Source organism: Salmo salar, chromosome ssa13 (genome assembly GCF_905237065.1).
Source record: "Salmo salar chromosome ssa13, Ssal_v3.1, whole genome shotgun sequence".
Lineage (NCBI taxonomy): Eukaryota > Metazoa > Chordata > Actinopteri > Salmoniformes > Salmonidae > Salmo > Salmo salar.
The window spans coordinates 49440658-49455065 of NC_059454.1; the positions used below are offsets into that span (position 1 = coordinate 49440658).

The window sequence follows — 14408 nt, forward strand, 5'->3', positions numbered from 1 at the left end:
TGATTAATCGGCTTCGCTTGAAAGCTTAGTTGAGTGCTGATTGCCATCATTACGGCAATTGCCAGATCTCATTTCACTCTATTATAGCGCTTCCACTGACTGAGCCCACTGGCAGTGCCCACAGTCCCCTTCATGGGACACTTACCAACAGGAAACGTGCGTCAGGGTTGATTTGAAGTACAGGGAGAGAGGCGATACTTGGGATTTTAGCTGTGCCTGGGACAGGACCCCCCCCCCCTTTCCAAAGTAGAGATGGCTCAGTTCAGCTTTCGAATTAACGTAATTAACAAATACCATACAAACAACAAAAGGAATAGTTACATACTAAAATCACCTACTCAATTACTCACTACTTAAAATCCTTATTAATCATCGCTGCCATCTAATGGAAAAGGAGGGTTGGGAATAATTCCAGCTGCAAGAACAGTAGGCCTATTGTGATACAGTCAGGGGTGAAAGTACCGACATATGGTCTGGTACGACATGACTGCATATCAGTCCATGAAAAATAGAGAATTGACTGGAAACCGGGTGGTATATGCTCCAAATTGCGTTGTGGTTTGAGGAGAACACTTTTGGTCAAGGCGGAGATGAGTGGCCTAGACGCTCACGGACAAGGCAGAGATGAGTTGCCGAGACAGAGCGCATATGTGCTTTGTAACTGATGTCTCTTTCCATTCATCAAATTGCTGTTGTGCAGTGTTGGGGTTTGGGTTCTGAAATGTATTTTCTAAGTGAAGTAATGTGCGCGCGTAGCCAACAGGAGTGCCTTTATTAAGTGATTGACAATCAGATGAAAACATCATGACTGGTTGTGTTTCTACCACGTTAAAAGGCACAGGCGCCGTGTCCATAAGGACGGGGGAAGATAAGCTTTCCCTAAAGTAAATGTAATTAAATTGCCTAAATTATATAGGCCTAGCCTAATTAACTTACTCCTGTCTATACATAAATAAATACAATCATTCAAAGTAGGCTACTACACCAGAAAGTATGATTTGGCCACAGAGGATCATGAGCTTCTTTAAAAAAAAAAGTGGATTGTTTTAAATCGCATAACCTATACTAGGAAGGGCCCGCAATTTGGACAGTATTATAAAAAATTTGTGCGCTCACTTCGGTGTCCCATAACCTTAAGACATTAAATCTACTTTATAACCCACTGGGTACACACTGGTTGAATCAACATTGTTTCTACGTCATTTCAATGAAATTACGTTGAATCAACTGGGAAAACATGTTGAATTAAGTAGCCTTGGGTATGTCTGTATCAGTTTTCCACATCTGGATTAGGGGATTTTCTCCCATTTTCTCAAGCTCTCTTATATTAGATGGGGAGCGGCGGTGAACAGCAATCCTCAAGTCTTACCATAGATTTTCAATGGGATTCAAGTCTGGGCTTTGGTTGGGCCGCTCAAGGTCTTTCACATTCTGAAGCCATTCCAGCGTTGGTTTGGTTGTATGCTTAGGGTCATTGTCCTGTTGCGATGTAAATCTTCACCCAAGTTTAAGGTCCTTTGCACTATGAAGTAGGTTCTCATCAAGGATTTGCCTGTATTTGGCTCCATTCATTGTTCCCTCTATCTTTACTAGTCTCCCAGTCCCTGCAGCTGAAAAGCATCCCCATAGCATGATGCTGCCACCACCATGCTTCATGGTAGGGATGGTGTTAGACAGGTGATGAGCTGTGCCTGGACATAGCGCTTTGCATTCAGGTCAAAGAGCTACATTTTTGTCTCATCAGACCACAGAATCTTTTGCCTTAATGATCACGTGCCTTTTTGCAAACTCCAGGCATGCTGTCATGTGGCTTTTTCTCAGGGGTGGCTTCCGTTTGACCACTCTCCCATAAAGCCAAGATTGGTGAAGTGCTGTAGAGAGCGGTGTCCCTTCCCAGTACACCGCTCAACTAACAATTTTTTTCAATTTCCCAATGATGGAGACTACTGTGCTCTTGGAAACTTTCAACACTACAAATTGTTTTATACTCTTCCCCAGATATATGCCTCATCACAATTCTATCTCGAACTATGGCCAGTTACTTGGGACTTCATGGGATGGTTTTTGCTCTGACATGCACTGCTAGCTGTGGGACCTTATGATGTGTTTCTTTCTCAATCATGTCCAGACATTTGAATTGGCCACTGGTGGACTCCAATCCCGTCAAGTTGTAGTGACATCTCATGGATGATCAAAGGAAATTGGATGCACCTGAGCTCAATTTGGAGTTTCATAGCAAAGAGGTGTGAATACTTAAGTAAATTAGATGTTTCTGTATTACATTTTCAATACATTTTCAAACATTTCTAAAAACATGTTTTCACTTTGTCATTATGGGATATTGTGTAGATGGGTGAGAGAGAAAAAAATGATTTAATTGATTTTGAATTCAGTCTGTAACACAACAAAATGTGGAATAAGTCAAAGGGTATAAATACTTTCTGAAGGCACTGTACTTCCCCCTTTCTTTGGGAGGTCTGTCCCTGTGCTTCCACTCTCTTTCAAAACCTTTCAAAAATCTGCATTAATTTCATGACGCTTGGTAGATCAAGAAAAGATAACTTCATTAAGTTTGCATTAAGAACATGATTCAGTCCAAATTGACAAAGCCCTGCTGTATTTAAATGAGGCCAAGCCCGAAACTGTGCCAGGACTTCTTCGCTGTAATGAATGCAGACCTGCTCGCATCGTGCTTAGAAATTATTAAATATTAAAGCATTAGACCTCTCACTAAAGGCATCAGTCATGCAAAAGTTATACTTAAATCCAAACTGGTTCTCCGGTAAATTGTTAGGAATGTCTCACCCCATGTTCAAGAATGGCCTTTTCCCCTTTATTCAGATTAAAACTGCTCACTTTTGGTTGTTTGAAAAGGAAATCATCTCCAGAATATAATTTTTTTTTAAACAAGCCTTAGAAAGTTGGTTGCAATTTCAGTTTAATCCACCTGAACAGACAGAACAAATAATACAACAAATATTGTGGTTAAACTCAAATATACTATTTGATTAAAAAAAACGTATTTTTCAATTAAATGTTTAAAAAAGGTATAATTTTAGTGAATGATATCATAAATACGACTGGTGGAGTTATGTCACACATGCATCTAACACAGACATATGGAAATGTCTGCTCTAGCCAAAATTACAATCAACTAATTGCAGCGTTACCACAAAAAATGGAAGAGGCAAGTAGAAGGGGAAAGAAGTAAGGAACTTGTCTGTCGGCCCTGCATTAAAGAACATAAATGGTTAAAGAAAAGTGTGATAAATAAAAACATACCAATTTCATTTAAGGACCTAAAAATTGACAGCTGTGCCATATAAATTGCAAAATAGTTGGGAAGAGATTTTCGATGTACCCATTCCATGGCACATGGTTTATGAATTGACACGCAAAACAACGCCGGATTCAAAACTTAGAATTTTTCAATTTAAATAACCATACAAAATTCTTGCAACCAATAGAATGTTTTATATATATATGGGGGATACAATCTTCCCAGCTCTGCAGATTTTGCTGCGAGGAGGTAGCGTCATTAGATAATTTATTGTGGTACTGTCCATATGTAGCTCGTTTTTGGTCACAGGTCCAGGAATGGCTGAAGAATTGCAACATTTGCCTAGAACTAATGCTGCAGATAGCAATACTGGGTGATTTGAAAAGCCATAGTCAATCAATCAAGAATATAATAATTATTTTAGCAAAAATGCTTTTCTTTAATTTACAATATGTAGAAGCAATGAGAATAGAAAGGTTCAGTCCTTTTGTGAAACATCACAGCACAGTTGAAAAATATATGGCAAATAGAAATCCAAAATGGATGGTGTTAAACGATAGATGGGAGGGGTTGAATGGAGCTGAAGAGTGGGACTAATAACAAGATAACCAATGTAAAACATACGGGGTCTGTAAAATGTATATAGGATCAGAAATGTCGTGAAATAGTACAGTTTCAAATAAATAATACCTAATGGAGATGTATTTATTCTCAATTGTTTTAAATCATTTTAGAATTGTGTAATAATATTTAAATCTTGTATTGAAATGCATAGACTGTAGGGGAAACTGCTGGTTAGAAGAGCAAAGCTTACCCCACTGATCCGTTTCTTGGATGATGGGGGAAACAAAATAATGAACAACATTACATTTCATAATGGGGGGAGCAAGATTAGTAGCCAAATATAAAAAAATGTATGTCAGTATTACTGCTCCCATGCAACTTACATACTCGATACAGTTGAAAAGGAGGCGAGGAGAAATGATCCAAGGAATCAAGGAAAGATTCATTGGGATTGCATGTCTTCTCTCGCCGTTTTTTTCCCAGTTACCTCTTCTTTCCCTTTTTCTTTACCTGGTGTTCTCCCAGGCTCACTGAATAAAATGAAAATGTGGTAAACATGGATGATTATGCACATCTAGCTTGTTCTTTGGGCCAGCTAAATAGAATCAATGCATGGATCACACCCAGTCAAACCTAGCTACTGTGTTTCAATTCTATTTCATTGTATTTCTATTTTTAAACGGTTAGTTGAGGGTCAATTGCAAATGCAAGCAACTGCTTTTTGGATGATGATTGATGCACAAACAGCTTGTTTCGTTGGGCCTGTGTAATAAGTCCCAAGTGTGGGACACTGAAACAGGATAAAACACACTGAATGTACAAAACATTAAGAACACCTTCCTAATATTGAGTTGGACCCCCTTTTTCCCTCAGAACAGCCTCAATTCGTCGGGGAATGGACTCTACAAGGTGTTGAAAGCGTTCCACAGGGATGTTGGCCCATGTTGACTCCAATGCTTCCCACAGTTGTGTCAAGGTGGCTGGATGTCCTTTGGGCGGTGGACCATTCTTGATACACACGGGAAACTGTTGAGCTTGAAAAACCCAGCAGCGTTGCAATTCTTGACTAAAACCGGTGCACCTACTACCAACTAGATCTGTTGATCACTGGAGTTGGGTAGTAGATGTGTTTAGCACAAAGGCTTTCAAAGGCTGTGAAACAGATGTTTTTTTCTCTTCTTTTTCTTTGAGGTGTATTGCTGCCACCTACTGCACAGGATAGTTCGTGGAACTAAAATGAGAAGAAAGAAGGGGCGTTGTCAGGGAACGCCCCATTGTCAGGAAATGCCCCCTGGAAACTTGCCGCATTTAGACCCTTCTCAGCTAGTTAGCAAACGTTACATTAGTGAATAAGGAGGAAACGCTAGCTAGCTTTACCACACTGTGTTAGTAGCTACATTTTACTTACTAAAATAGATATTGCTTGTTATGAGTCTGAAATGTGGAATTTAATTTGAATGCTTTGAATATAAATCTTTGTTAAATCTATTCAAGAAAATTCAAACAAAAAATGTAAATACTAGGAGTCTTTGGTGATATCCTTAGCAATAGTTTTCTGTGCTAGCTAGCTAGCTAACATTACATCTGGAAAATTGAAGTAAATTATTCATATTTCCTTTTACATTCTGTGTTGTCTGTATTTTTGATAAGTGAGGCATGTTTATAAATGCTTTATAAATGGGACAATAGAAATGACAGTACATTGACTGCATAGAATTTATACATAGATCTTTAATGTTAGTGTTATAGATCAGCGGCAAACTGCAGTTAATTACCATGAAGTCCTTAGGTATAAATGCTTTATGAATGGGAAATGGGATGAGTATAGGCTATATATAAGCCTAATTTTCTAAATGCGGTTTGGCCTTTTGGCATATTTACTAACACTGGTATGGCTGTGCAGAACAGCCATAATGATGAATACGCTGTCATTTTTATGATGCATCTATTAAGATACCTAAATATGAGCACTTGCATAGCATGACATGAATGCGTTATGTAGATATGCTATGGATATATTTCATTAACCTTTAAAAATGCGGTTGGGACCTGTTATAACACGTTCATGAAATGCTTATAGATGTATAATAAATGCGTTATGGCTATGTAGTCAACGTAAATCGTTACCAGAATTTTTCCAGAGCCTTGATATCATTGGTTTGCACATATGGACTGCCTCTTCAATTCAAACCACAGGTTTTTAATGGGGTTCAAGTCCGGTTCCAATCCAAGTGCCAATGCTGTTTAACTCCAGGCGGTGCTATGGTCAGATGACATGGTCAGATGCACACCAGTGGTGGGTTTGGCGTTGAAAAACGGATGCATTAGCAGAAAATAACCCCATACCTACTGTGAAATAGGGTAGTGGATCTTTGATGTTATGGGGTCATCTCAGTCTCAGGACTTGAACCCCAATGAACCCTATTTTATTGCGCATCCAATATAGCTTGTATTATTTATTTTACACATAATTTTTTGATCATCTTTATCAAGGGTGCCAATAATTTTTCGACCTGACTGCATATATTGTAAAACTATTTTGTATCTAGGACGAGTTCAGACTTTTTTTGTAAAATTAGCACCTTTTGAAAGGCCCTTTAATATGATTTTAGAGCGAGACAACAATCTTGATAAATGTGACCGACTGATAGGTTGAAACTTTGAAGTGAACCCAGGTTGTCTGCACACAGCAAAACTGTGTTAGCCTGCTTTGTGTGTTTGCATGTATGTATTTCAGTCAATATTTTGGCGTGTGCTTTGGCTTGGCTCTGCTTTACCTTGCACCGACCTGATAATGTGACCTGTTTGGGAGGTGAAGCACACACTGCTTTCCCCACTGGACTGGAGGAATATATTTTTGCCGGTCTTGGCCGGCATATGAGGTACATTCTGTTCCATTTGATTTGTGTGTGTCGAACACAGGCGCGTATGTGGCTGTGTGTACGTGTGTTTGCATGCCAGGACTTGAAGACCTGTAAAGATGGCATACCAGCACAACCCTGTCTCATTACATATGTCCACCACTATAGGCGTGGGTCCTGGAGAACTGGCTGTAAGATTCCCTTGTTCCCTTCTACTATGGCATTGTGGAATATTTTTTATAGTTCAATGAAGAAGCAGCAGACTGACTAACAGAAATGGAATGTTGACCATTGAAATGATTTGGCCTGAATTATCTGTGAACAGTTTACGCTTTAATCCAATGAGTGTTGATGGACCTCGTTCCTTATTGACTGTCTATAGTGATACCAAAGGGACCTTCACTAGAAGCAGGAATATACAATGCCTTCAGAAAGTATTCACACCCCTTGAATTTTTCCATATTTTGTTGTTACAAAGTGGGATTAAAATGGGTTTAATTGTCATTTTTGGTCAACAATCTACCAAAATACTCTGTAATGTAATGAAGCATTTGAAAATTATGAAAGATATATGAAAAGAAAAACACTAATATATCTTGATTAGGTAAGTACTCACCCCCCGGAGACAATACATGTTAGAAATACCTTTGTAGCGATTACAGTTGTGAGTCTCTAAGAGCTTTGCACACCTGGATTGTACAATATTTGACCATTATTCTTAAAAATTCTTCAAGTTCTGTGAAGTTGGTTGTTGATCATTGCTAGAAAGCCATTTTCAAGTCTTGCCATAGATTTTCAAGCTGATTTAAGTCAAAACATTTAAGTCAGGAACATTCAATATTTTCTTGGTAAGCAACTCATGTGTAGATGTGGCCTTGTGTTTTAGGTTATTGTCCTGCTGAATGGTAAATTCGTCCCGCAGTGTCTGTTGGAAAGAAGACTGAACCAGGGTTTCATCTAGAATTTTGCATGTGCTTAGCTGTATTCCATTTGTCTTTATCCTAAAAAACTCCCTAGTCCTTGGCAATGACAAGCATACCCATAACATGATGCAGCCACCACCATGCTTGAAAATATGAAGAGTCGTACTCAGTGATGTGTTGGATTTGCTCCAAACATAACGCTTTGTATTCAGGATGAAAAGTGCATTTCTTTGCCACATTTTTTGCAATATCACTTAAGTGTCTTGTTGCAAACCGGATGTTCAAAATGTTCTGGAATATTTTTATTCTGAACAGGATTCCTTCTTTTCACGCTATCATTTAGGATAGTATTCTGGAGAAACTACAATGTTGTTGATCCATCCACATTTTTAACACAATCATTCAACACTGTAACTGTTTAAAATCACCATTGGCCTCATGGTGAAATCCCTGAGCAGTTTCCTTCCTCTCCAGCAACTGAGCCTGTATTTTTGTAGTGACTGGGTGTATTAATACACCATCCAAAGCCTAATTAATAACTTCACCATGCTTTATACATCTACCAATTGATGCCCTTTGTGAAGCATTGAAAACCTCCCTTGTCTTTCTGGTTGAATGTGTGCTTGAAATTCACTACTTGACTAAGGGACCATACAATTATCTGTATGTGTGGGGTACAGAGATGGGCTAGACATTCAAGAACCATGTTAACCACTAATGTGTCCATGCAACTTACAGTGAGCTTCATAAGGATTGGGACAGTGACACGTTTTGTTGTTTTGGCTCTATATTCCAACACTTTGGATATAAAATAATACAATCACTATGAGGTTAAAGTGCAGACTGTCAGCTTTAATTTGAGGGTATTTTCATCCATATCTGGTGAATCGTTTAGACATTTTTGTACATAGTCCCCCCATTTTAGGGGACCAAAAGTATTGGGACAAATTCACTTATGTGTGTTAAAGTAGCCAGAGGTTTTGTATTTGGTCCCATATTCCTAGCAGGCAATGATTACATCAAACTTGTGACTCTACAAACTTGTTGGATGCATTTGCTGTTTGTTTTGGTTGTGTTTCAGAATTTTTTCCCCCAATAGAAATGAATGGTAAATAATGTATTGTTTCATTTTGGAGTCACTTTTATTGTAAATAAGAATAGAGTATGTTAGCATGTGAATGTACCATGATTACGGATAGTCCTGAATGAATCGTGAATAATGATGAGTGAGAAAGTAACAGACGGACGAATATCATACCACCAAGATATGCTAACCTCTAACCATTGCAATAACTGGGCAGGTTAGCATTTTTCGGGGTATGTTATTTGTGCATCTGTAACTTACTCAATTATCTCAACTTTAGACTACTTTAATACACATAAGTGCATTTATCCCAATACTTTTGGTCCCATAAAATGGGGGGACTACAGTTGAAGTCGGAAGTTTACATACACCTCAGCCAAATACATTTAAACTCAGTTTTTCACAATTCCTGACATTTATCCAAGTAAAAATGCCCTGTCTTAGGTCAGTTAGGATCACCACTTTATTTTAAGAATGTGAAATGTCAGAATAATAGTAGAGCGAATTATTTATTTCAGCTTTTATTTCTTTCATCACATTCCCAGTGGGTCAGAAGTTTACATACACAATTCGTATTTGGTAGCATTGCCTTTAAGTTGTTTAACTTGGGTCAAATGTTTTGGGTAGCCTCCCACAAGCTTCCCACAATAAGTTGGGTGAATTTTGGCCCATTCCTCCTGACAGAGCTGGTGTAACTGAGTCAGGTTTGTAGGCCTCCTTGCTCGCACACGCTTTTTCAGTTCTGCCCACATATTTTCTATGGGATTGAGGTCAGGGCTTTGTGATGGCCACTCCAATAACTTGACTTTGTTGTCCTTATTAAGCCATTTTGCCACAACTTTGGACGTATGCTTGGGGTTATTGTCTATTTGGTAGACCCATTTGCAACCAAGCTTTAGCTTCCTGACTGATGTCTTGAGATGTTGCTTCAATATATCCACATAATATTCCTACTTCATGATGCCATCTATTTTTGGGAAGTGCACCAGTCCCTCCTGCAGCAAAGCACCCCCACAACATGATGCTGCCACCGCCATGCTTCACAGTTGGGGTGGTGTTCTTCGGCTTGCAAGCCTCCTCCTTTCTTCTCCAAACATAACGATGGTCATTATGGCCAAACAGTTTTATTTTTGTTTCATCAGATCAGAGGACATTTCTCCAAAAAGTATGATCTTTGTCCCCATATGCAGTTGCAAAACGTAGTCTGGCTTTTTTATGGCGGTTTTGGAGCAGTGGCCTTGCTGAGCGGCCTTTCAGGTTATGTCAATATTGGACTCGTTTTACAGTGGATATAGATACTTCTGTACCTGTTTCCTCCAGCATCTTCACAAGGTCCTTTGCTGTTGTTTTGGGATTGATTTGCACTTTTCGCACCAAAGTACGTTCATCTCTAGGAGACAGAACGCGTCTCCTTCCTGAGCGGTATGACGGCTGTGTGGTCCCATGGTGTTTATACTTGCGTACTATTGTTTGTACAGATGAGCGTGGTACCTTCAGGCATTTGGAAATTGCTCCCAAGGATGAACCAGAATTGTGGAGGTCATGGCTGATTTCTTTTGATTTTCCAATGATGTCAAGCAAAGAGGCACTGAGTTTGAAGGTAGGCCTTGAAATACATCCACAGGTACACCTCCAATTGACTCAAATGATGTCAATTAGCCTATCAGAAGCTTCTAAAGCTGCTTTGTCTGTTTTAAAGGCACATTCAACTTAAGTGTATGTAAACTTCTGACCCACTGGAATTGTGATACAGGGAATTATAAGTGAAATAATCTGTCCGTTAACAATTGTTGAAAAATTGCTTGTCATGCACAAAGAAGATGTCCTAACCGACTTGCCAAAACTATAGTTTGTTTATAAGAAATTTGTGGAGTGGTTGAAAAACGAGTTTTACTGACTCCAACCTAAGTGTATGTAAACTTCCGATTTCAACTGTATGTACAAAAAGTGCTGTAATTTCTACACAGTTTACCTAATATGGATGAAAATACCCTAAAATTAAAGATGGCAGTCTGCACTTTAACATCATAGTCATTGGATAATTTCAAATCCAAAACTAATTTAGGCTTGCCATAACAAAGGAGTTGAATACTTATTGACTCAAGACATTTCAGCTTTTCAGTTTTTATTTATCTAAAAAAATGGCTACAAACAAAATTCCACTTTGCCATTATGAGGTATTATGTTTAGATCAGTGACACAAAATCTAGATTTAATCAATTTTAAATTCAGGCTGTAACACAATACAATGTTAAAAAAGTAAATGGGTGTGAATACTTTCATGCAGGCACTATATATGCTTCCACCCTTATGCTTAGAAAGCTCTACAGTCATTAAAAACATAGCTAACTGTACAGTAATGGGACTAACACACTGAACAGGGATATGTGACCAGTGTTGGGACTGAACCCTTGACCTTAATGTTGCCAGCATCATGTTTAAACCAACTTAACCACCTGGACAACTTTGAGATTGTACATCAGAGTTTGTTGGACTTCATGACACTAGAAGACACTTTTCTCCCTGAAGCTTATTTGTATTTTCTTCATTGGATGTCCAAACTTTGCAGACGATTGAACCCATTCAGCCTGTATTACAGACTTCAATATTTAATGCCAGAGCTATTGATGTGATCCCTTCTGATTAGGCAGGTTAGACGAGTGGCAGAATGCACTGATTGAAGCAAACAGTTGCACAAATGTTTTAACTAACGGTTCAAAAAGACAAGCTGGAAAATGTTTGCTCCTAATGTTGGAAAGTTGGATGTGCACCGTGCAGCCATTTCGCTGTCATCGACTTTGAAAAGGTCAGGAGTTGGAGCCAGCGAAACTGGAGGTTGTGGTTTTTCAGATCGCTGTTTGTGGTTTCCATTGGCAATGATGCGATTCTTGAAATATAATGAAAAAAAGGTTGAAGTAATTTGCCATGTTTGGAAGTTGTTTATGGAAGATATTTACTGTTGAATTTCGTCCATTATTTTCTGGCATTGGGCTGTTCGTCGTTACAGTACAAGATGTTTCTGTTTGAACTAATCCATTTTAAAAATGGCCTCCAGGGATGTAGGAAATTTCCTTGTGAAATCTGCAGTAGGAAAGCCAGTGAACAAGGTTGAAGGCAGAGGAGTTGACCTGATGCACCATGACCACATGACTCAGCATAAAAATAAAACATTTTGTCAGAAGTCTTATGGCCCATATACAGTATATATACTGTATCCATTTTCCTAGTCAGGTCATGGTTAGAAAAGCTCTGGGCCCTACTTAAAAATCGCTAAACCCCTTTTTCCCTCTTTCTCTCTCAGATATGAATGAGTGTGAGGAGACCAACGGTGGCTGTGAGGCTTTGTGCTGCAACACCATCGGCAGCTTCTGCTGCAAGTGTCCACTCGGCCAGGAGCTCATGGAGGACGGCAAGACCTGCCAAGGTGAGTGCTGTCACCCGGTGATGTCACCTATCACCTCACACTGGTCCCAGAAGCATCTGTGAATACAAGCCTGCAGAATGACTTAAAGGAATAGTTCACCCAAATTGCAAAATTACATATTGATTTCCTCACCCTGTAAGCAGTTTGTAATTTTGTAATTTGGGTGATCTTTCCCTTTAAAACAGAATGGTATGGGTTCACAGAATTATCAAAGAATACTGTATAGCAGGGGTTGGCAACTAAATTCAGCTGCAGGCCGATATTTTTCGGAGCGATTGATCGGGGGGCCGGAACGTAATTATAATAATTTGTTCACCGCTAAACCCCAAAATAACAATTATTTTATACTTTGATTACATTGATGACCATCTAGATTATGAGATGAAAGGTTCTCCTCACCATAGCTTTAGCCACGACATTAGTGCTTAGTTGTGGTGGTCTGTCTGATCTCAGCCAACCTTTTGACGAATAGGAAGTGATTGCACAAAGCAGTGTTATTACAAGGGGATCTCTGTAATTAGTATGTCCTTACATGGGTACGGCTTCAAAGGTGCCTCTTTCTACCTGATCTTTTACTTCCTGGATGTAGACTAGAATACAATCATTTACCTCTGTTTAAGTTGGAATCTGTTGCGTTGAAACTGCCACGTCCGTCTGTTTGTGACATTACAACAACAAAGACGTTACTTCAACTAATGAACACTGTTTTATTCCCTCGGACATCATTGCACATCATTGCTCCCGTGACAGAACAACAGAGTATGTACTATGATTTGTTTTATTACGTTGCTGGATGCTCATCTCCTCCTTTTCAAAAACACAACAATAACAAATGTGCCTGGGGCATCCAGTGGTGCCGTTTCACCTTTCGCACATTTTAGCTTTAAAGATGGGTTCCGTTGCCCTCAAGACCAGCCATGTCATTCTACCCAGCATAACATGGTCCGACCTGGGACTTGAACTTGAGATTTGAATAGTTGAGGCCTCTGAATCCAGGCCGATATGTCTTAAAGTTTCAGAAAGGCGATTTGATGTCAAATTGTAACGCTAATGTAGCCATCTGCCGTACATGCATGGTTGTCTTTGTGCCCTGATTCATTGCATATACTAAAAAGGAGGCAAAGTTGATGTTGTTGAATCTTTTCAGGGATACTGAGAGTTTTTGACTCAAAAACATTTGCCAGGTAAAATCTATGGAGAATATCCTTTAGTCCTTTAGCGTATCTAGCTACATGGTAGTTTAGTGTCTAGCTAGCTACCTTCAAACCACACTAATTAACTCACCTACACACAGAGCCCCACAGTGAATAGGGCTGGAGCTGAGGATCACACATGTACATTGTCTGATGCAACACATTTTGTTAGTGTCATTTTACCCTCCAAATATTTCCTCTTCTTCTTCAGTGTCAAATCCAGAGGCGCTTGACACGCTAATAAAAATAACATTCCAGAGGACATTTAATTAATGCCTTGGAGAGAGTCCTCAAGTTCGTTTGTAATTTAATAAAGTATATATTCAATCTCTCACACATCCATCGGAAATAAATGAATGGCTCTTTTAATCCTTTGAATGTTTATCGCACAACTTCTTGACACAAAGAATTCACTGTTGTTTTTACTTCTTGTCCAAAAGTGTTGGTCCCCTTGGGAGCTACTTATTCTTCGGTCATGGCAATGATAGCTATTTTCTCTATTACACTAGGAATCCCAACAGCCGCCTTTTGAAATGAAAAGAAGAGGCAGATGTTTGGAAAGTCATTAAGAATGAAGAATGTCCTGTCCGGTTTACATTAAGTCTTGGCTTTTCCCGGGTTGAAAGAACTGCTATGTTTTCTTTCCTTGGCCTCATTATTCATAAGAAGCCTTCAGGAGCTGTGTCCATGCCGTGCTGTATTACAGTAAGCAGGAGTGTAGGTGTGTAGATGTGTCACGTATGCACGCGCATGTTGGGAACAATCTATACTGAGCCGCAGAAATGTAGTGGTGCTACAATGATTCTGTGTGTGTATGTGTGTGTTTGCGTGCATGTTTGTGTGTGTTTGCATGTCCATGTGTGTGTTTGTGCTTGGTGCTCATGTGTGTCCTATTTAAGTCCAGACCTTTTGGCCTGAGGACAGCACCTATAAAAGACAGGAACAATTCATCCCAAGAGTCTCACTGCCATGAAAAAGACAGAGGATCCCTGAGTCAAAGCCAACATAAAATGCTCTCACTTCAAAGCAGGCCTTTAGCCTAGTCAATGGGGGTGCGTTCAGGAAAGTATGAACCACTG

General features: G+C 39.3%; 1 protein-coding gene across 1 annotated transcript in view; it reads left to right on the forward strand.

Moving 5' to 3' along the window:
* The window catches only part of megf6 (Multiple epidermal growth factor-like domains 6), a gene marked incomplete in the record, with an annotated part of 95146 nt that overhangs the window by 79303 nt on the left and 1435 nt on the right, over positions 1–14408 (forward strand). Inside the window, 1 exon segment of the mRNA NM_001140637.2 lies at positions 12014–12136. Within this exon segment, the coding sequence (NP_001134109.1) occupies positions 12014–12136 (123 nt within the window).